General features: G+C 44.6%; 1 protein-coding gene across 1 annotated transcript in view; it reads right to left on the bottom strand.

The window, feature by feature from the left end:
• Positions 1-16,226: 16,226 nt before the first annotated feature.
• Positions 16,227-20,954, bottom strand: part of si:ch211-286b4.4 (zonadhesin) — a 66,357-nt gene continuing 61,629 nt past the window's right edge. Inside the window, exon 63 of the mRNA XM_054794877.1 lies at positions 16,227-20,885. Within this exon, the coding sequence (XP_054650852.1) occupies positions 20,754-20,885 (132 nt within the window). The 3' untranslated portion in view covers positions 16,227-20,753. The remainder of the gene's footprint in view (positions 20,886-20,954) is intronic.

Here is a 20,954-nt window from a genome sequence, read left to right as displayed (position 1 = left end):
GAACAGGTGGCTGCCATCCTCAACTTGACCTCAGACAGGCAAGATGTACAGATTCTTTGAAATAAACGAGTTACAAGTGCTGACAGCTGCTAAAAAGCCAAGCTAACCAGCTAACTGCTGTTCAAAGCGGTTGCCAAAAAGCAAAATGACACCAGTCCAAAATGAGAAACACGGCCCTCCTGGCTGACGGATGAGGTGGATTTGGCATTGGAGGATCCTATGATGAATGGAAATTGGGGTTTAACATCATGTGTATGTCTGGATGGCAAACACTGGGAGTTATTTCAAGTCTTGATTGATTGAATTGCAATTTTTCAACTGGTTTTAACATTTGATCAGGAGTGTATGACAGATGAAAAAGTGCAAAGGGAGTCAATTCGAATGTTTTCTCTGCTTATCCATTGTATATTTATCTGGACAGAAAAGCATTGTGCAGTAAATCGTCTGCAAACTTCTGGCACCAGCCTTAATTGTCGACAGAAAACATAAAACCCAACAGCTCGCCATTGTTCCGCACGAGACATAAATTGTCTTTTTAAACGTTGTCAGTCTGGATTGACTGGCTTCGTCAACACAACGGCAATCCACAAGGGAGCTGACTACCCAGACGCTCTTTTGGGTCTTTGTCAGCACTGACAAGGTGACGCAAACACCCTAGTCTCTGATGGAGCTGCAGCACGGTTGCAAGACACAGTGGGGAAAAAAGAAAAGGACCATTCAGCAGAGATTTATTCAGAGCTGTCAAGACAGAGTAAAGTGGAAAGACAGATTACCGTTACAGGAGGGTTACAAACAGATGCAGTGTGGACTCAATTACGTCTCTGTTCATCTGTCTGACTCCTTTTCCCCTCAGCTCCTTCCTATTCTTTCTCGACTCTTTGATTGCTTACTAGTTCCCTCACTTTGTCACTTTTGAAATGACTCTGATGTAATCAGCCGAAACTCAGGCATGGACAACAGCTATTCTGTAGTGATAGAAAGTCAATGGCATGGGAGGTACGAGCTATAGTTGGCGCGTATGTTATACAGGCCATTTAAATAGCTGTTTGTCAGGGTTTTTTTAAACTGAAACGCGATATATATGATGTCTTTGGTTACATGACAGTAATATTTTGGAGCCCGAAAATACACGTATTTGAAAACGGTCTTGAATAGTGTCGTCAACAAGCATAACGACCACAGCACTATTGTTGTGTTTGTGCTTATAACAATACTACAATAGCATCGTGCAGTACTAAGCGAGTACCATATTTCTCTATACAGTGGCCAGGGGTGTTTACATGTACTCAACTGCAGAAAGGACCAGGCATCTATTCGATAAGGCAAGGTATTTATAGTATAAACGGGGAGACTTTTATTGAAACAATTTATTTTTACAACATTATTTTATGTCAGCCTCTCAGCTAGGAGGCTCTGGAATATCAGAACATCGGGCAGAATCTATCTTCCACCCATGCTTGGGTGGGTTTAGGTACTCCGGTTCCCTTTCACATCCGCAAAATATGCATGTTAGATTAATTCAGTGGTTCTCAATTATTTTCTTTCATGCCCCCACGGGGGCACAGAAATGTTTTCGCACCCCCGCGATTTGAAATACTATTGAGGAAATGATAAAATCTGTTTATTTATTTATCTGTACTGTACAGACTGAAATCGAAACTGAACCAGTGAAATGCAACAAAATGGAGAGCAGTGAAGCATAAAAGCATATTCAAGAGTCAAATTGCACGCTGAGTACGAGAAATTCATACAGTGGTGTGAAAAAGTGTTTGCTCCCAGCCCAGCCGGCCCAGCCCGAAGAAGCCACACCGGAGTCTACTCTGGAGTTGCTGCAGGGGAGAGGCGGCGAGCTGGTGTGAACTTATTAATAGACCCCTGAGGCCCTTCTCAGTCCCACTGACATACCTTCCATAGAGGAAGCGGAGTCTGAGGACACGAACGCGGACAGTTCCATCACGGTGGTATCTGGGGTAGTCAAAACGCTCCCCACTGGCAGAGCTCAGGGGGTGGACGGGTTTTGCCCTGAATTCAACCAGGCTCTGGATGTTGAGGGCCTGTCTTGGCTGACACGTCTCTTCAACATTGCGTGGCAGTCAGGAACAGTACCTCTGGATTGGCAGACCGGGGTCGTGGTCCCCCTTTTCAAGAAGTGTGGTCCAGGTCGTGGAACACTGGACCAGCTCTACACCCTTGCGAGGATACTGGAGGGTACATGGGAGTTTGCCCAACCGGTCTCGAGTGGCACCCAGCTTTGAGGCACATTACTGCACCTACCATGTAGGAGTGTGGCTCGGAGTTACAAACGTGATACGGCAACTGGATCGGCCTGATCTCGTGGTGGAAGCCGATATTATCCGATCTTCACAAATACAACAGATTGGCAGCCAATCCCAATTCTGAAGATTGGATCGGGACGTCCCTAGTTGATAATGCTTCATTTTGGCAAAAATACATAACATTTGCTTAAATATGCATATATTTGACTAATATTCAACCACAAAACAGCATAATTTATTAATTAACACATTTGGGAAAAAACGTGATAGAGCGAAGCCACAAAATTCGAAGCGCAAAGTGGCGAGGGAAGACGGTATTTGTTGAGAAAGTAGGAAAAAACGGAAATAACCTAGGCAGTGTAAACAGAGGCAGAATGGGGGAACTAATCTAAAAGGGCATAGCGCAGAGGAGCAAAAACATAGACGCTCTTTCAATCATTTTTGCCATTCATTCTAGTGATACTCACGCTGTGTCCTGCGTCTGCATGTCAGATCTGGAGATCTTGCGGTAGCAGTAGACCATTTCTATCAGCAGCCAGAAGGTCAAGAAGACCAGCAGCACATACATCATGACCTCCGAGTAGAGCGCCGTGGTGTCCAGACTGGCTGCAGGGGGCACAAACAAGAGGCGAGAAACGTGTTTTCTTTTCACAGATACTGCTGTGTTTCTAGTACGCCTCATCATAACTCAGCCATGTGTGTTATCATGCTCTTCATTGGCATACAGTTGATTGGTTGAACATTACTCTCATGATGCATGAACTTGGCTTTATTGCCCATATGGAAAATAAATAGAAAAAACATTTTTAAAATTAAACTTTCAGTCACCTTCATATGTTTATCATATATTGTGCATCATCTAAGGCTTATATGATTTACTCTCGAAAGTGGCCACGTTTGCATTTTTTTCATACAAGATATTAAAATAAATGTGATAAGAATCATGTGAAAACTATGTATGTGGTATATAACCACATGTCAACATATGGGGCCGCACGGTGGCCTAGTGGTTAGCCACACAGTCAGGAGATTGGGAAGATCTGGGTTTGAATCTCCGTTGGGCATCTCTGTGTGGAGTTTGCATGTTCTCCCTGTGCGTGTGTGGGTTTTCTCCGGGAACTCCGGTTTCCATGCATTTTAGGTTAATTGGCGACTCTAAATTGAATGTGAGAGTGAATGGTTGTTTGTCTATATGTGCCCTGCGGGTGTACCCCGCCTCTGGTGGGGTCAGCTGGGATAGGCTCCAGCATACCCACAACCCTAGTGAGGATAAGCGGCATAGAAAATGGATGGATGAAACATGTATGGTATGATATATAAGTTCTATTTCTTTTCCATATGGGTGGGAACACCTGCACAGCGTAATGAGATCATTACAAGAGCTGTATCAAAAATTCTGCCTTTACGAAGATGCTCATCTTGCTACTCATTCAACATATTTACTATTGCAGTTGCTATGAGGACTGAGATGCCTCACTGAGATATATTTCTAATATTTTGCACTTGCAGATAGAAAACCAGAATGATCACCGGATATAAGCAGATATTTTTGGAAACAGGTCTTGCATTACCCATGCTACAAACGATACAACCTTGGATGTTTAAGGTAGCTTGTGGAGTGTTTCATTTTCATAAAGTGAACAAAGCTGTGTCCCACTTTAACTCCATCGAGACACCAGTGGTTAAAAAAACTCCCCAAGTTACCTTTAAAACATGATTTTAGATGAATGATTTGAAGTCACGGCGGCCTTCGGGGCAGTGTGTAGGTGGAAAGCTTATAAAGTATTTCATGTAAATGTATCTTATTACATCATCTTTTGATCTAAACCTGCCACTGTGAACCACCGTGAGTGCAATATTCCAGAAAGCCTGCTGACCAGACAGCCAGTCCAGCTTTCACTTTGTGTGCAGCTTCTGCAAATAGAGCCTATTATTGTAAAGTAATCCCTCGCATGGGGAAGTGCACGCAAACGTTTGCCATGAGCTAATCCATTCCACTACAACGCACATCATTACTGGAACATAAAACGCTACTGTCGGGTACAGTACATTGGTGTGTGGGCTTTGTAACATTTGATAGCATAGCAGTGGGATGTGAAGGAGGAGCCTTTTTAGGGGAAAAAACACCTGATCGTCTGTTGTGGCGCCACCTCCATCTACCTCTGAAGTGGGCAGGCTGGTATGCGGCTCCGCTACGCTGTCGGAGAAGGCGTTTCTCCAAGCCGTGTCTACACAATCCACACTGCTTGCCTGTTGCAATTCCAGTCACTGTTTACAGTAACAATCATATTTTAACTTTTGTTGACCTCGCTGCATGTTTTGAGGCCAGATTGTAAGTCGGTTGAAGTTGTAGAAGCTAATGCCTTCGTTGCCGCAGAGTGCCGCCATCTTGAACTGACGTCACGTTGTTACTTTGTAAATGTATGCTCTGTTATTATGCTGTACATTTTATGCTTTACTATCACATATTTATAGAGTGAATGGGATGTTTTCCGAGGAAACATTTTTAAAATATAAAATAAGGAACATATAAATACATTTTTAAAAATTAAAAAAATTAAAATTGATTTTTTTTTTACCAAATTTGCAGGGGCGTGAATACTGAATTGCAAATATGCTGGGATCTACTGTATTGTAGTCCCAATACTCTTTAACAATGATATCCAATACAAAAGCTGTATGGACATTAGGCATAACAAGGTGTGACCTGTGACTCTAGTGTAAATACATGTATTGCACTGTATAGTCACTGTGGAATGAAGCATTCAGCAAGCCAAGAAAGCATGAAGCAGAATACATTACCCCTTTTATAAAAGAAAGCGGAGACAAAGGGCAGACAAAACAAGACACACAATTAATCCTTCAGTTGTCAAGGTCGCCACAAAAGGACGACGATGGGAGACGTGTCGGACCTTCACACTAATGCATGTCACATCTGAAATATTGACAATTGTAACACTGACATGTTGACTGACACAATGTGATCACATGATTAGTACGAGCTTTATGCATGCACAGTGCAACTTCCTATGATGTGATTTATCAGACAGGAAAATGGTCCTGGTTGTAATTTTCAAATATTTCTAACAATGAAAAAAATATATCATAGGCACTGGCTGTCTTTGCTTGACACTTGCCAGCTCTCCCGGGAGACTCGCTTATTGTGCTGCAGAAGTAGCCCAGCATTGCTCCGCTATTTCTCCCAGTTTTGGGCTGTTTAGTTGGCACTTGTTTGGATTTGAAGTGTGTACAGCTGATATTAACCATGCGTCACCCTGAATATTTTCACTATTGCAGGTGTACATTATGTCTGTACATGGACTAAGTGATGGACAGACGGACAAATCATAGTCAAGTCATAATCATGATATAGCCGAGAATAAAAAGGTACCATCCCGTCGATTCATTTGTAATGTCTTATGTCGTCCTCCAAAAACCGGGCTAATGTACGGTTGGACAAACAAACCCAGGTGTGCTCTGGCCTCTACTGCTTCAAGATTAATGTTGGAGTGAAGGAACTCTTCACTTCATCAGCTACGCTCCAGTGTTATCTCCCAGCAGTGCACTTGTGACAGTGACAACCTTGAAGAGGCAGATTACGCCATCCTAAAACCTAAATGACACTCTGAAAATAACCCCGGTAATCTGAGCTCGTTCCAACACAAAGAGAAAGTATCATGCCGCACCTTCCTCTATCACCTTCAGCGTGATGTTCTTCATCATGAAGGCTGACGGAGTGAAGGAGCCAAACTCAAACTCGCGGAGCACGTGGCACTCGTAGACGCCGCTGTCGTTGTAGGTGACGTTCTTGATGCTGATGGAGATGTCTTGCAAGTCCTGGCTCCCATTCCACGCCAGGCGGCCCTTAAACGGTCCCTCCACCTCCACCGGAAAGTCAACCTCGTACTTGTATATCTAGAAAACAGGTGAACATCTGTTATGGAGCTTTTTAAGAAAAAAACAACAAAAAAACTATAATTTCAGAAAACTTTAACCCACAAGGGTTTTGTTGTTTTTTTCTGCCTTGGGCATGTAGTACCAGTCCACATGGGTCTTGGCTTTCACCTCCTCACGCTTCATGCAGGAAATGCACGTGAGCTTCATCATCTTTCCCAGAACGGCCTCCGTCTCTGATGGGATGTCCACACATACCGGCTGGCACAGGTGCACTGACAAGGAAATGATGGCATGATAAGCTTAGAAGCTAAACACTGGCACTGGGCAGTAAGCATAGAACTGAATCACCACTCAACACCTGTCCAGGATGTGCTAAATAGCTGGAGGGAGGTGTTGTACTTGCTAACGCTGTACATTTTATGAAAGGGAAGATGCTTACTTTATTGTATATTCCACAGTTGTTTTAATCATGCCATTTCTAGTTAAAGTACATGTAAACTGAAATAAAACAAAACATTATGTAGAAAACACAATTTATTGGTAATTAATAATACAATAAAATAATTCATATATAATACTTAAGTGTAACACTGGACTTTAATTTTACCGTATTTTATTTTATTTATACTATGGTTGACAGTCTACATCAATCAAAAACAACTAATCATTTGCAAATGAAAATATTACATTAAATGAATACTATGGCAGCAAGCTAAGTCAATTATTCGATAAACAACACAAACAAAATGCACCAAAAATATTGTAAAATAAAATCTAATGGCGTTACACTGTGATACTACGCTCTGTATAAATGATTGAATACACAGTCAATACAAATCATTTGTGATTTACTGTTATAATATATAATCAAATAAAAGTAGAGTGCAGCAGGCCCACAGTCTCCATTAAATCCAATTTGGAGCAAATGCCAAACCTCAGCCAGCATTAAAGTGACGTCTACTCAATTTTCCAGCTCTGCAAGCACTGGAAGAGCCTTGATTCACAATACTTGATCGCAAATCCAAGATCATCCAGGCCAGTAAGCACTAATGATGGCTTCTACCCATTAGTATTTGCTGTCGCGGGGGCGGGAGGACATTTGTGTAGGCGGCGTAGAAGAAGCCGAACAAAAACTAATGGGTGCATACAAATGTGACGGCTAAATAATAGGAGGCAGAATAAAGTGAGGAGGAAGCGTGGCAAAGAATAAAAGAAATTCCATAGGCAAAGATGGATGTGCGCTAAAGTGAAATGTGGCAGCAGCAGCAGCAGCAGCAGCCTCTGTTCAGGGCTTTGTGTGACTGGGTACAGTTGTCTTATATAAGCCAAAGCCCCCCCGGGGCAGACTGTGACAACATTGATTCCATCATTTCTTGTCAGGCGTGGTGGGAGCCACGACAGGAATCAGGATCCCAATGCAGACAACCAGAGTCAAAAATAGTAACAAAAATACTTTAATATGGAACAGAAAGAGTCCACAAGGTAAAAGTACAACTAAGGAAAATCCACTAACGGTTAACCAACGAAAAACACTGACAGCAAAAGGCTGTCAGGAACAAAAACCAAAGTACAAACAAAAAACACTGTAGGCAAACCTGACAGGAGATATCTTGGATACAAGGCTGAATGAACAAGCAGGTAAGGGAGCCAGAATGCAGGGTAAGGAACAAGAAGCCGGGCTAAGCGGGAGCAAGGAACAGGAGGTCAGGGAGTCAAGGAGTACAATCTGGCACTGGTAGATTGTTTGGCTGCAGCTTAAGAAGGGAGGAGGTAATGAGCTGCAGGTGTGTGTGATTAGGTCTGGGTCATGTTCAGGGATGTGCTGCAACACAAAAACAGCAGAGGGCAGCAGAGCAGAATGCAGAACATGACAGTATGTCCCCCCCTCATAAGACGCCTCCTGGCGGCTTACCTGGCTTGTTAGGATGGAGACGGTGGAAGTCGCTTATGAGTGACGGATCCAAGATAAGGGAGCGGGAGACCCAAGAACGCTCCTCAGGGCCGTAACCCTCCCAGTCGACCAGGTACTGGAATCCTCTGCCCCTCCTTCGGGAGTCCAAGATAGCCTTCACCGTGTATGCTGGATGGCCATCGATCAGGCGCGGCGGAGGAGGCGACTCGGCCGGGGGGCACAGGTGACTGGAGGACACAGGTTTGAGGCAGGAGACGTGGAATACCGGGTGTACTTTGAGTGCTGGAGGTAGTTTAAGTCTGACGGCAGAGGGACTGATGATGGAGTCAATTAGGTATGGTCCCACAAATCTGGGTGCAAGCTTCCGGCTGGTTCCGGCCAGTGGTAAGTCCCTGGATGACAACCAGACTTCCTGACCGACCTGGTAGACGGGTGCCGGAATTCTGTGGCGGTCGGCCAGGCGTCGATTGCGCTCCGCCGTGCGGTTCAGTGCGGCTACCGTCTCTCGCCAAACTCTTCGGGCGCGGCGAAGGTGGATCTGGACCGATGGTACTGACACTTCTGCCTCCTGAGACGGAAAAAGAGGAGGCTGGTATCCATTGGCGACTTTAAAGGGTGACATACCTGTGGCCGAGCTGACAAGGGTGTTATGCGCGTACTCCACCCAGGGGAGGTGGATGGACCAGGATGACGGGTGTCGGTGGCAGACGCAGCGTAAGGCGGCCTCGAGGTCCTGGTTGGCCCGCTCTGTCTGGCCGTTTGTCTGTGGATGGTAACCGGATGATAAGCTCACTGATGCCCCGAGCATCTTGCAGAAGGACTTCCAGACCTTGGAAGTGAATTGGGGCCCTCTGTCGGAAACAATGTTGATTGGGATTCCGTGGATGCGGAAGACATGTCTCACCAAGAGTCGCGCTGTGTCCAGTGAAGTAGGTAGTCCAGGTAACGCTATGAAATGTGCCATCTTGGAAAACCGGTCAACAATGTTCAGAATTGTGGTATTTCCTCTGGAAGCAGGTAGTCCAGTAACGAAGTCCAAAGCTATATGTGACCAGGGACGGGTCGGGATGGGCAGCGGTTGTAACAGACCCGCCGGAGGTCGATTCGATGACTTATTTCTGGCGCAGACAGAGCAGGCCGCGACGAACTCCTTCACATCCGCCGCCATGGAAGGCCACCAAAACCTCTGCGCCAATGCCAGTTGAGTTCGTCTGGTTCCTGGGTGACAGGTAACTCTGGAAGCGTGACCCCACTGCAATACGTCCGACCTCAGCGTCTCAGGAACAAACAATTTACCAGCAGGACAACCCTCTGGAGACTCCTCCCCTTTAGTTGCCTCCGACACCTTCTTCTCCACCTCCCACCGAAGAGCGCCCAACACTCGGGCCACAGGTATGATGGTTTCCGGCGCTGTTCCCTCCTCCGTGGGACTGAAGACTCTGGACAGGGCGTCAGGTTTAATATTGCGTGAACCGGGTCTGTAGGTGATGGAGAAATTGAAGCGTGTTAGGAACAGTGACCAACGGGCTTGTCTGGCATTGAGTCTCTGGGCGGTTCTGATGTAGGACAAGTTCTTGTGGTCGGTGATAACTATAAAAGGATGAACTGCGCCCTCCAGCCAATGCCGCCACTCCCGCAGCGCGAGAACGATGGCCAACAGCTCCCTGTTGCCCACATCGTAGTTCCCTTCAGCCTGTGTGAGGCGACGCGAGAAGAAGGCGCAGGGATGCAGCTTCTGGTCGACCGGGGACCGCTGGGACAGCACGGCTCCCACTCCCGTATCAGAAGCGTCAACCTCAACAGAAAATTGTAAATTAGGATCAGGATGTACCAGAACCGGAGCGGAAGTAAACAAGGTCTTGAGTGTGTTAAACGCAGAATTAGCCTCTGGGGTCCATACAAACGGAATTTTAGGTGATGTAAGCCTAGTCAGAGGTCCTGCTTTGCTGCTGAAATTACGTATGAATCGCCTGTAGAAGTTGGCGAACCCGAGAAACCTCTGCAAGTGCTTCCTTGATTTGGGAGTAGGCCACTCGACCACCGCCTGGATCTTGGCGGGATCGGCACGCAGTTGACCTTTCTCCACAATGTACCCCAGAAATGGCACCGAAGTGGCGTGAAAGTCGCACTTCTCTGCCTTAACGTAGAGCCTATTCTCCATTAAACGCTGGAGAACTAGTCGGACATGAGTGGTGTGGTCTTGAAGATTCCTGGAAAAGATAAGTATGTCATCCAAATATACGAAACAGAATTGATTTATCATGTCGCTGAGAACATCGTTAATGAGATTTTGGAACACCGCCGGGGCGTTCGTGAGACCGAAAGGCATCACCAGATATTCGAAATGCCCCAGCGGTGTGTTAAACGCGGTCTTCCACTCATCTCCATCCTTTATGCGTATCAGATGATAGGCGTTGCGGAGATCCAATTTTGAAAAAATGCGTGCAGAGTGTAAAGCGGAAAAGGCAGAATCCATAAGTGGCAAGGAGTAACTATTGCGGACCGTGATGCTATTGAGCCCCCGGTAATCGATACAGGGCCGTAGAGATTTGTCTTTCTTGGCAACAAAGAAAAAGCCCGCCCCCAGTGGCGAGGAAGAGGGTCGAATAAGACCGGCTGCTAGGGAAGAGGAAATGTACTCTTTGAGGGCTTTCTGTTCTGGAGCGGAGATGTTATACAATTTGGCGCTAGGAAATGTGGCGTTAGGGAGTAATTCTATGGCGCAGTCGTACGGTCGATGAGGGGGAAGTGTTTGCGCACGGTCCTTGCTGAACACTTGCTTTAAGTCGTGGTATTCGCTAGGAATTCCTGTAAGATCTATAACTTCCTCTGGGGATATGGAAGAGGGAACATTGGATCGAGCCGAACGGAGACAGTTAGCGTGACAAAACGGGCTCCAACTGGAGACGTGCAATTTGTTCCAATCTAAGAGTGGGTTGTGAAGCTTAAGCCAGGTTAACCCCAGCACTAGTGGTGCGGACTGGGAGGGCATGACATAAAAACGGATGGTCTCGGAGTGGTTACCAGAGAGATGAAGGATAAGCGGTTCGGTTTGGTGTGTAATGGCCGCCAGGAAGCGCCTATCCAAAGACCAGACCTCCTTCTTAGCAGGTAACTTAATCATGCTGATATTATGTTTGAGAACAAACGTAGTGTCCAAGAAACAGTCATCGGCGCCCGAGTCAATAAGTGCGGTTATGTCAATACTTCTCTCTTTCTTTATAATTACTCCCTTAATTTGAAGTCTCTTGAAGGAAACCTCCTCCGCTGTAGTGGCTGAATCATGGAGGTACTCACAGCTCCCCATGGCTGGATGGTCCTCCGTAGCCGGTTGGTTGCTCCTGGATCTTGGCTTTAACTCCGCTGCTGATCCAGAAGTCGATCCTTGGCGACGATGTGGTCGAATGGGGCATTGGAGGAGTCGATGCCCCGGATCTCCACAGTAGAGGCAGAGGTTCAGCTTGCGACGACGTGCTCTTTCCTCGGCGGCGAGGCGTCGTCCCCCAAGTTGCATGGGAACCTCTGGTAGTACGGCCACGGCGTCTCCGATCCCTGGTTCGAGCCTCTGTCCCTCAGGAGATGGTAATGGTATCCTGGTAGGAATTGACAACCTGCCGCCGTATCCCTCCTTGGTGTACTCTCTCACCCTCTCCCTTATGCGGTTCTCTAACTCTATGGCTAAATTGATAAGGCCGTTGAGGGAAGTAGTGTTGTCCTTAGCCACCAGCTCATCTTTAATGTGTACATCGAGTGCTTTGCGAAAAATACTTCGGAGAACGGTATCGGGATACCCACTCTCTACAGCAAGCACTCGGAAATCAATAGAAAAATCTGCCACCGAGCGTCCTTTCTGTTTCATGTCTAGTAGTCGGCTAGCTGCTTCCATTCCCCGAATGGGATGGTGAAAAACCCGTCTGATTTCTTCCAGGAACATGGGTAAGGAGGTGCGTATGGCAGGCATAGATGTGCTCGCAACCATAGCCCACGTAGCGGCTCTACCCGAGAGTAAGCTCATTATGAATGCTACCTTGGATTGGTCCGATGTGTACGTGGTGGGCTGCTGGTCAAAAACGAGGGAACACTGGTGTAGAAACTGGTTGCAGGAGTCCGAATCTCCAGAGAAGCGAGCAGGGTGAGGGATATTAGGCTCTCGCAGCTGATGAGATACAGGTGCGTGTGCAGCTGCGCCATTAGGTGCGTCTAAGGCGTGTGGAGACGTACTGACCTCTGGTGGCGGGTGAGAGGAGGTGCTGGCGAGTCGTAGGTTTAGAGCGTCCATGCCGGCAGATAGGACCGATATGGCCTCAATGATGCCTTGGAGGGTCTTCTCGTGGCCACCGACTAATTGGCCTTGATGTGCCAGGGCCGAGCGGAAGTGCTCCATGTCTGCGGGATCCATTTTGGCCAGATTGTTCTGTCAGGCGTGGTGGGAGCCACGACAGGAATCAGGATCCCAATGCAGACAACCAGAGTCAAAAATAGTAACAAAAATACTTTAATATGGAACAGAAAGAGTCCACAAGGTAAAAGTACAACTAAGGAAAATCCACTAACGGTTAACCAACGAAAAACACTGACAGCAAAAGGCTGTCAGGAACAAAAACCAAAGTACAAACAAAAAACACTGTAGGCAAACCTGACAGGAGATATCTTGGATACAAGGCTGAATGAACAAGCAGGTAAGGGAGCCAGAATGCAGGGTAAGGAACAAGAAGCCGGGCTAAGCGGGAGCAAGGAACAGGAGGTCAGGGAGTCAAGGAGTACAATCTGGCACTGGTAGATTGTTTGGCTGCAGCTTAAGAAGGGAGGAGGTAATGAGCTGCAGGTGTGTGTGATTAGGTCTGGGTCATGTTCAGGGATGTGCTGCAACACAAAAACAGCAGAGGGCAGCAGAGCAGAATGCAGAACATGACAATTTCTAATGCAACCACTGAGAGGAAGAGTGCAAAAAAGCACACAAAGGGGTGAAAAATGAAACATAAATCCTGTGAATAAACCACAAAGAGGTCATTCATGTATCGCTTCTCAAATAGAGGGGGGGGGCGACTGTCAGAGGGGCGTGAGAGGCAGGAAGGACTTTCAATATTAGTGCAGACCTGCCAACATGTATGAATGTGTTGTACTCAGCTAATACGGTTGCATGCTTCACTGCTCTCCATGTTGCATTTCGCTGGTTTCAGTTTCAAGTTCAGTCTGTACAGTACAGATAAATAAATACATCAGTTTCTCAATAGTATTTCAAATTGGGCGTGGGGGTGCGAAAACATTTCTGTCCCCCAGTGGTGGCATGATAGAAAATGATTGAGAACCACTGGACTACTGCAATGTGGAAAGTTGCAATTGTTACCCTCAGGTGGGCAAGGAACACAGGAGTCCTATTTACCGGTAATTCAGCCAACGAGGTGATGCTTGATTACTAGTACTACAAAGAAATATAGCACAGCTCACGTCATGTTGTACTTCTACAGACGAGTTGACGCTGAATCAGAAGTGCCCCTGCCACACTCTGGTTTGCCTAAATTGCTTTAAGACACATTTCATCAACTTCAGTTCCACAGATGAGATACAATGATGTTAGGACCTGCCCTCTTAGCAGGCCAAAGTACACCCAGATTCTTTTGTTCTACCAGCTGTGAAACAATGCTAAGAGTCTCGAGCAAGCTTTATGATTTAATATTAAAAGGAGTAGAAACAAACAATTGCAATGGCAGAGAATGGTCAGCCCGTCCCCCCGCCCCAGCCAAGGTCCGGGAAAGCAATCTCTAAAGTGAAACTGAGACCCTCTTCCTCATATGCCTGCTGTGGAGGCGGTCCCAATGATTCCCGTTAACTGTTGGTGTATTGGTCTGGTTTGGTTTCAACCAATCTGGGGTATGAGGGTGGGCACCTCAGCCAGGAGATAGGGTGACTCAATGAAACTGTGTGTGTGTGTGTGTAGGTGTGTAGGTGTGTGTGTGTGTGTGCGTGTGTGTGTGTGTGTGAGATTCATTAAAAACAACAGGGTGTCTTTGTTCCAAGTGAAAGGTCTTGTGAGTATGTTACCTCTCTGTGGTAGATATGCACATACATGTTGCAGTACTCATATTCAACATTCCATTCCTAACAATGACTTGCCTTAAATTTACTACCTCTGTACCCTCAAAGGGCGCCTATTACTCCAAAATGGACTTTTTGATGACGTTGTCGCAGTAATCGCAGTGAACCTGTTTATGAGCACCAAATGTGCGAAAAGTTTATCATCAACCTCACTCTGCTTTTGAGAGAAGAGGTGCTCAAACTGCCACTTTCATGACAGTTTTCATGACGTCATTAATGGCAAACCTACTTCCTCATGGACTGCCTGACCCACCCCTAACTACATCAAATCTGTCTATAAGCCCACCACTTCACAAAGGACAGTTTTGTAAAAAAAAAGAAAGAAAAAAAAGGCTTCGCTACACATCTTAAAATAAAGCTCTGCCAAATATCCATCAGTCAGTGACAGTTTGTGGGAGATGCAAGTTTGATCATTTTGTTTTTCTTCAGCGAATTGGCTAACCCAGCTGTGAAAATGTGACTGTGAATGTTAGCACTGTCGCTCACATAACTATGCTGGTGTTGCTAACATACATTATCTCCTCGTCTAATCAACACTAATACTTTTTACAGCTTTAACAGCACTATGAAAATGTCTCCACTATTAGAGCACCATTGGAGTTGCTGTTTTGGTACTTGTTTTAATGTCAAAGTACAACTTTGGCAAGACCGGTCAAAGCAACTCTCAGGAGCATTAAAAGTAAAAGTTCTATTTATATTTACAATCATGCCAATTGCCCAGATACTTTTGAGCCCCTGGAAATGGGCTTAATGACAGCATATGCAAGTCTGATGTGTTTCTGTGCAATTTCTTGAATTAAAGTTGAAAGTGTATACTTTTAACTTTAAGCCCATCTTTTACGTTGTATTTCACGTGTATGCATAAAGACAGCAACATCAAAACACTTTACAAATACTTTTGTGTTCATACTCACCCACACAAACCAAAAACAGCAAAGTTGTCAGATGAATTCGGCCTGGATGTCTTTGCATGTTCAGCTGTTTCCTGGAGACACTGGAGCTCAAGTTGACGCGTTTCTTTTGGCAGGAGACACTCACTGTCCCACAGTCAATTAGGTGCGCGTTGTCCCTGAAGACACTTCAGCACCGAGGACAGCGCCTTTCCTCGGTTGCTCACTTCCGTCCTCGAAGCCGTAAATTACAACCTTCTTCTTCTAGGTGACAGGAAATCTCTTTTAAACGTAAAAGACGTGACTTTTACGCTAAACTAAGGGTCCATACATCGTCTAACTTCATTATTTCTGCCATGAAGTCAACTTAAAGGTGCTCACCGTAGCGTGGTCATTCAGTTGGCATGATTCCAAAAGCGACGACCTGTGGAGTCTCTGCAGACCTTCTTGACGTCTTCTGAGATTTGTACTCCACACACAACGAAAACAGTCATTGAATGTGATAATTAGCGCAGGGATAATAACAATAACGCTTGTTTAAAGTCAAACCGCTCCCATTTAAAGGAGGACATTTCCCTCGCGCGGCTTTCCTCTCTCTTCCTTTTGTTTTTCCACTTAACCACGCGAGTGCGCATGCGCAAGCGACTCCCACCTACACTAACTGTGTTTACTGGGTGCCATTTGCAAGTCAGCTGGGCCTGTTTGCATGACATGCTGGCTTCAAATATTTGGAAAAATACAAAACAACCACTGCGACCTACATTAACAATGATAAACATAACGTTAAATCAATAACTCTCACAGCCACAATAATATAAACATAATCACAACCTCCCTGACGATGTTAATCAAAACTTTGCATTATTTTCTTTATAAAGGCATATGTGTGTTAGTGTCAGTGTAGTGGAAATTAGGGGTATATTGTAGTACATCCAGCATAATGAAAAATACTCTTTTTTTTTTTTTTTTACATTGAACAGTTGTTCAATGTTATATAACTTTCTTTAACATCATCTGGTTTAGCTCTTTCTCTGGACATTTTATTTGTTGCAGATTACTGGTAGGTCATGCATGCCCTCCAAAACTAAAATAATAATAACAACAACAACAACAATAATAATAATAATAATAATATTAGTGATCGTTTGGGGGGAGACATTTCATAAAGAAAATAAATAATAAATAAATTAATAAATAAAAAATTAATAAAAAATAAACTAATAAAATAAACATGTGTGATAAAAGGTGTAATTAATTTAGTCTATGAAAACTTGATTTTCCCTTCCGTCCAAAGACTCTAAATTGCCCTTAGGTGTGACTGTGAGTGTGAATGGTCGCCTGTCTGTACTGCATATGTTATCTCTGTGATTGACAGGGGATCATTCCAGTGTGTACGCAGCAGCGTCATCTTAGTAGTGGCAGAGTAGTTACTTAGTAGTAATCTTATAGTTCTAAATTCAAACCTATTTCTTTTGAGACACAGCAGATGTGGATTAGCGTGGTGTGTCATTATGTAATCTGTCAACTCTGTGACCCAAAAAAAAGAATGAGGCAATTGTGAAGTGTTCTCAGGAGCTGCAGTGGCCTCATTGTTAGATTGTTTAATCTGGCAGCTAATCTATGTGAAGTCATGGCGGGACTGAGAACAGATGAAGAATCGGAAGAGTTGAGCATACATCCCAGTTTCTATTTTTAGCTCTCATGTCGAGCTGCAAAACGCGAGAAACTGCTGACGTGTGCGTTGCCGCGTTTTAACATGAGGACCAAAAATGTGTCTGAGTGCACTCTTGTGTTAAATCGGCAGCAGGCCAGGGGACTAAATATGGCAGCCACATCCTGGAGATAGGGGAACCATAGCAACAGTGATGCGGTGATGCCATGGCGACCATGCAGAAGGAGGCCCTGCTTTGTGACAGCATACACACACTGTGCTCAGCACGTGGTGAACGCAGTCTCACACAGCAAGTACAGACGTTTACAATAAAAGATGAAACATGCTGTGTAACGTGTGGTTGATGAGACTGAAGTAGAAGATGAGTTGAATCAACACTTTACTCTCCGCTAAACAAGAAAACGAACCAATGTTGACAACTCAGTCAGCCTAAAGTATCTCATAACACGGAACTGGAAGTCATGTGCCCCCCAAAGGCACATTTCCTTGGTGAATGTCTCCAACTGTTGTGGCTCACCACATGTTCACGCATGTTCAAGCATGTTCCCTCGAGCAGATTTCCAGGGATTTGGAAGGATTTCAAGATTATAACATGATTACAGCACACATGTTGGGTGAGAGTGAAATGTTAATCTCATGCTGGGAAAGCTGGGAATATGGACTGTAAGTAAGTATAGCTCGTCAACGACTACTACATGAAAATGAACACACAACCAACACAGCATGAGAAGTGTCCAGACTGGTCCACCAACATTATTGATTAATAAATCTGGAAATCTGGCATTGGCACCGTAACGACAGAGTGGTTGTCAAGCAGTAATCAATGGTGTGCTTATTGTGTCAATTACAGTATTGTATAGCAATACCTCGTTTATCGTGGTTCATTGTTTACAGAACCGACCGAGATAAGTGAATCTCCACAAAGCAGGATTCCTGATTATAAATAGAATATTTCATATATTAAAAGGGAACATAAATGAACTGTCACACAGGGACACATTCAGGGAGTGACAGTAAAGAAAGGGATGCGTGGAGGAGCCGCGAAGCCTCTCCGCAGCACGGCGGGGACGGCATGCCCGGCGGGGAGGCTGCATTAGCTGAGCTGTGGCAGGAACTGCAGGTTGAGGACGCCGGCATGGGGAAAAAGCCAGGACACGAACTGAAAAGGAGCACGCTGGCATGAGGAAGACGCCAGGAAAAGGCCTCCAGGCAAAGCAGGCTGGTGTATGGGAGACGCCAGGACAGGAACTGGAGAAGGAGCGGAAGTACTGGTGGTGGTGGTTTGAGACGTGGTGCCGGGATAGGCTTGAAGCGACGTGGGCGGGCCCTGGGAGTCCCCAGGCTTGAAGAGCTAAGGTGCGGGAATTGGAAGTATATGCAATACGGTTTACCAAGTGGCCTTTTATAAATAAAGGTATTCAATACATTTTCCTGAACAGCAAAATCCTTTCCGATGTCACAGTAAGTGCCATCTCTGGCTCTATGGTTATCGCCACATATACTGTATGTAGTCACACATCCACTGAGTATATAAAAACACCTGTGTGTCTGTAAACAACCACAGAAAATATAATCATGAAAGCAATACAAAAGCCTTACTCAGATCCAGTCCCACAGTGACACACACACACACACACACACACACACAGGCACACATATAGAGACACAGAGGCCAGCTCAGAAGCGCACTGCAGCTAATCGAGTTGATAAAGTGTGCAATGGGCACAAACACACACAAAGAGCTGGAGGGCAGGCCAGATTCCACCGGGGGGGAATTCGGCACCGGGCCCCAAACAAACACTGATAGTCAGTGAAGACTTGCTCTGTCTGACCTTCTGATTTGGCTCACACACCCTGAAGGAATACGCTTGCTGTATTAGAAGCCTGTGCATGAGCTCGCTGCTGGCCGTGCAACCACAGCAAAGCAGAGGTCCTGGAATGAGCCAGCATGTTAGAGCCAGTCAGGGTTCTTCAACAGTGGAGGTGAATTGTATAACAGGCTGTGAAATGATGAATTATGCGTGGACACATGCTGGTCATCACCCTTTATGACAGGGAACACACACACACACACACACACACAGGCTATATTTCTATTCATTCACTTCAAGTTTATTGCGTTAATTGTGCCTGTACTTACAAATCGTACATTAGAATGGTAGAAAAGACAACACACACCACATTTCTAAACAAGACATATTAGTAGTCTACACTGTATGAATATATAGACATCATCTCATAAACTATAGGCTCTCATTAGCACAAAGGTCTATAAGGGCCACACGAACAAAAAAGGATACAATTAGATGAAAAAAGATGCCTAATTACACCAATAATGAGAGGTAAGTCATAAAATTGTGGGAATAAGTCAAAAATTACAAAACAATGTCCATCCATCCATCCATCCATTGTCTATACCGCTTCATCCTCATTAGGGTCGCGGGGGCATGCTGGAGCCTATCCCAGCTGACTTCGAGCGACAGGCGGGGTACACCCTGGACTGGTCGCCAGCCAATCGCAGGGCACATATAGACAAACAACCATTCACACTCACATTCATACCTATGGGCAATTTAGAGTCGCCAATTAACCTCACCTGCATGTTTTTGGGAATGTGGGAGGAAGCCGGAGTGCCCGGAGAAAACCCACGCGCACACGGGGAGAACATGCAAACTCCACACAGAAATGCCCAGGTCTTCCCGATCTCCAGGCTGTTCCTGTATTGGCCAACGTGCTAACGACTAGACCACCGTGTGGAAAACAATGTCATAATATGATAATGAAGTCATAATATTATATATATATTAAATATTACAAACAAATTATGTACAAAAAGGTACATTTTTAAAAAGGAAAATAAAGTCTAAAGATTACAAGAAAAAGCTGTACAGTTACGAGAATATCCATCCATGCTGGAGCCAATCCCAGCTGAATTCGGGCAAGAGGCGGGGTCCACCCTGGACTGGTTAAGTTGTAATAAGTTACAAAAAAGCTTCAATGTTATGACAATGAAGATGTGTAAAAGATTAGACAAAGTTGTACAATAATATTTTTATAGTAAGAAATGTAATATGATGAGAATTAATTTGTAATCTTAGAAGTGTAATTTAAGATGAAGCAGAAAAAAAATTTAGATTGTGAAATAAATCTAATTTGATGAAAAAAGTTGAGTTATAAGAAAAAAACACATAATATTAAGAGAATAACAATGCTACTATTTTATAGAAATAAATGTAATATAAGAATCAATTTGTAATTATATAAAATGTATAAAGTATAAAATATGAAGAGAAAACATTTTAAGATTGTAAGAAAAAAGAAAAAAATTAATATAATAAAAGAATTATAATTTAATATAATAAAAGAATGAAGATGCAAAATGACAATACATTTGTAATTAAGTCAATTCCCACATCAATCAAAGACCTGCAATACATTAATCAGGATAATAAATACATTATTTAAGTAGTTAAAATATGTCATCATTTTTTATGGTCATAAGCTTATGATTTTATTTCTGTATTTTTTCCTCATAATATTACTGCTTTATTTTCCTAAAGTTGAATTTTTTCTCTTTAAGTTACACATTCTCATTTTTTTTCTTTAACTTTACTCTGACTTTTTCAGTGTGGCCCGAGTATTCCTTTATATGTTAGACCTGGCGGGTGTGGCTGATGTTGCGAGAGCATGTATCACATGTTTGTCTTTTGTGTTAGGTGTGTATTTTTAACTGTGATCTAAAGGACTCTTTGGTATGTGGTAGTCCAGGAACGTGTCAAAGTTTGAGCTCTGGACAGTGTTAGTCATTTAGTTGTTCAGAAATACCACTCTCAAGGTCGCACTTATCAAGACCTCTAGTCTCTGCTGTTTGCTGGCCCTGGCTGCTGCCAGCTGGAATACTGCAGGAGGAATCACAAACATTGCCTGCCAGCACAGCTCTCTTTTCCTGGCCCTGCTGAGTGGTGGTGGTGGTGGTGGTGGTGCATGCATGTGTGTGGCCTCTCACCCCATCACTGAACCTGCTGCTGCTGTCTGATCCGGTCTAATGTGATTTGGAGCTGATTGAGGCGCTGCGATATGGAGCGTCTCTTCAGTTCCAGCGGGATTGTTCCATTACGACCCAGGCTTGACGACGATGCCCTCTGCCACAGGACACACCACACAGTGTTTGTTATTAATGATAATGTGTTTGTGTTTTTGGACGCTCAGCA

The sequence above is a fragment of the Dunckerocampus dactyliophorus genome, chromosome 12, assembly GCF_027744805.1.
Source record: "Dunckerocampus dactyliophorus isolate RoL2022-P2 chromosome 12, RoL_Ddac_1.1, whole genome shotgun sequence".
Lineage (NCBI taxonomy): Eukaryota > Metazoa > Chordata > Actinopteri > Syngnathiformes > Syngnathidae > Dunckerocampus > Dunckerocampus dactyliophorus.
This window is presented reverse-complemented; position numbering and strand designations above follow the sequence as displayed.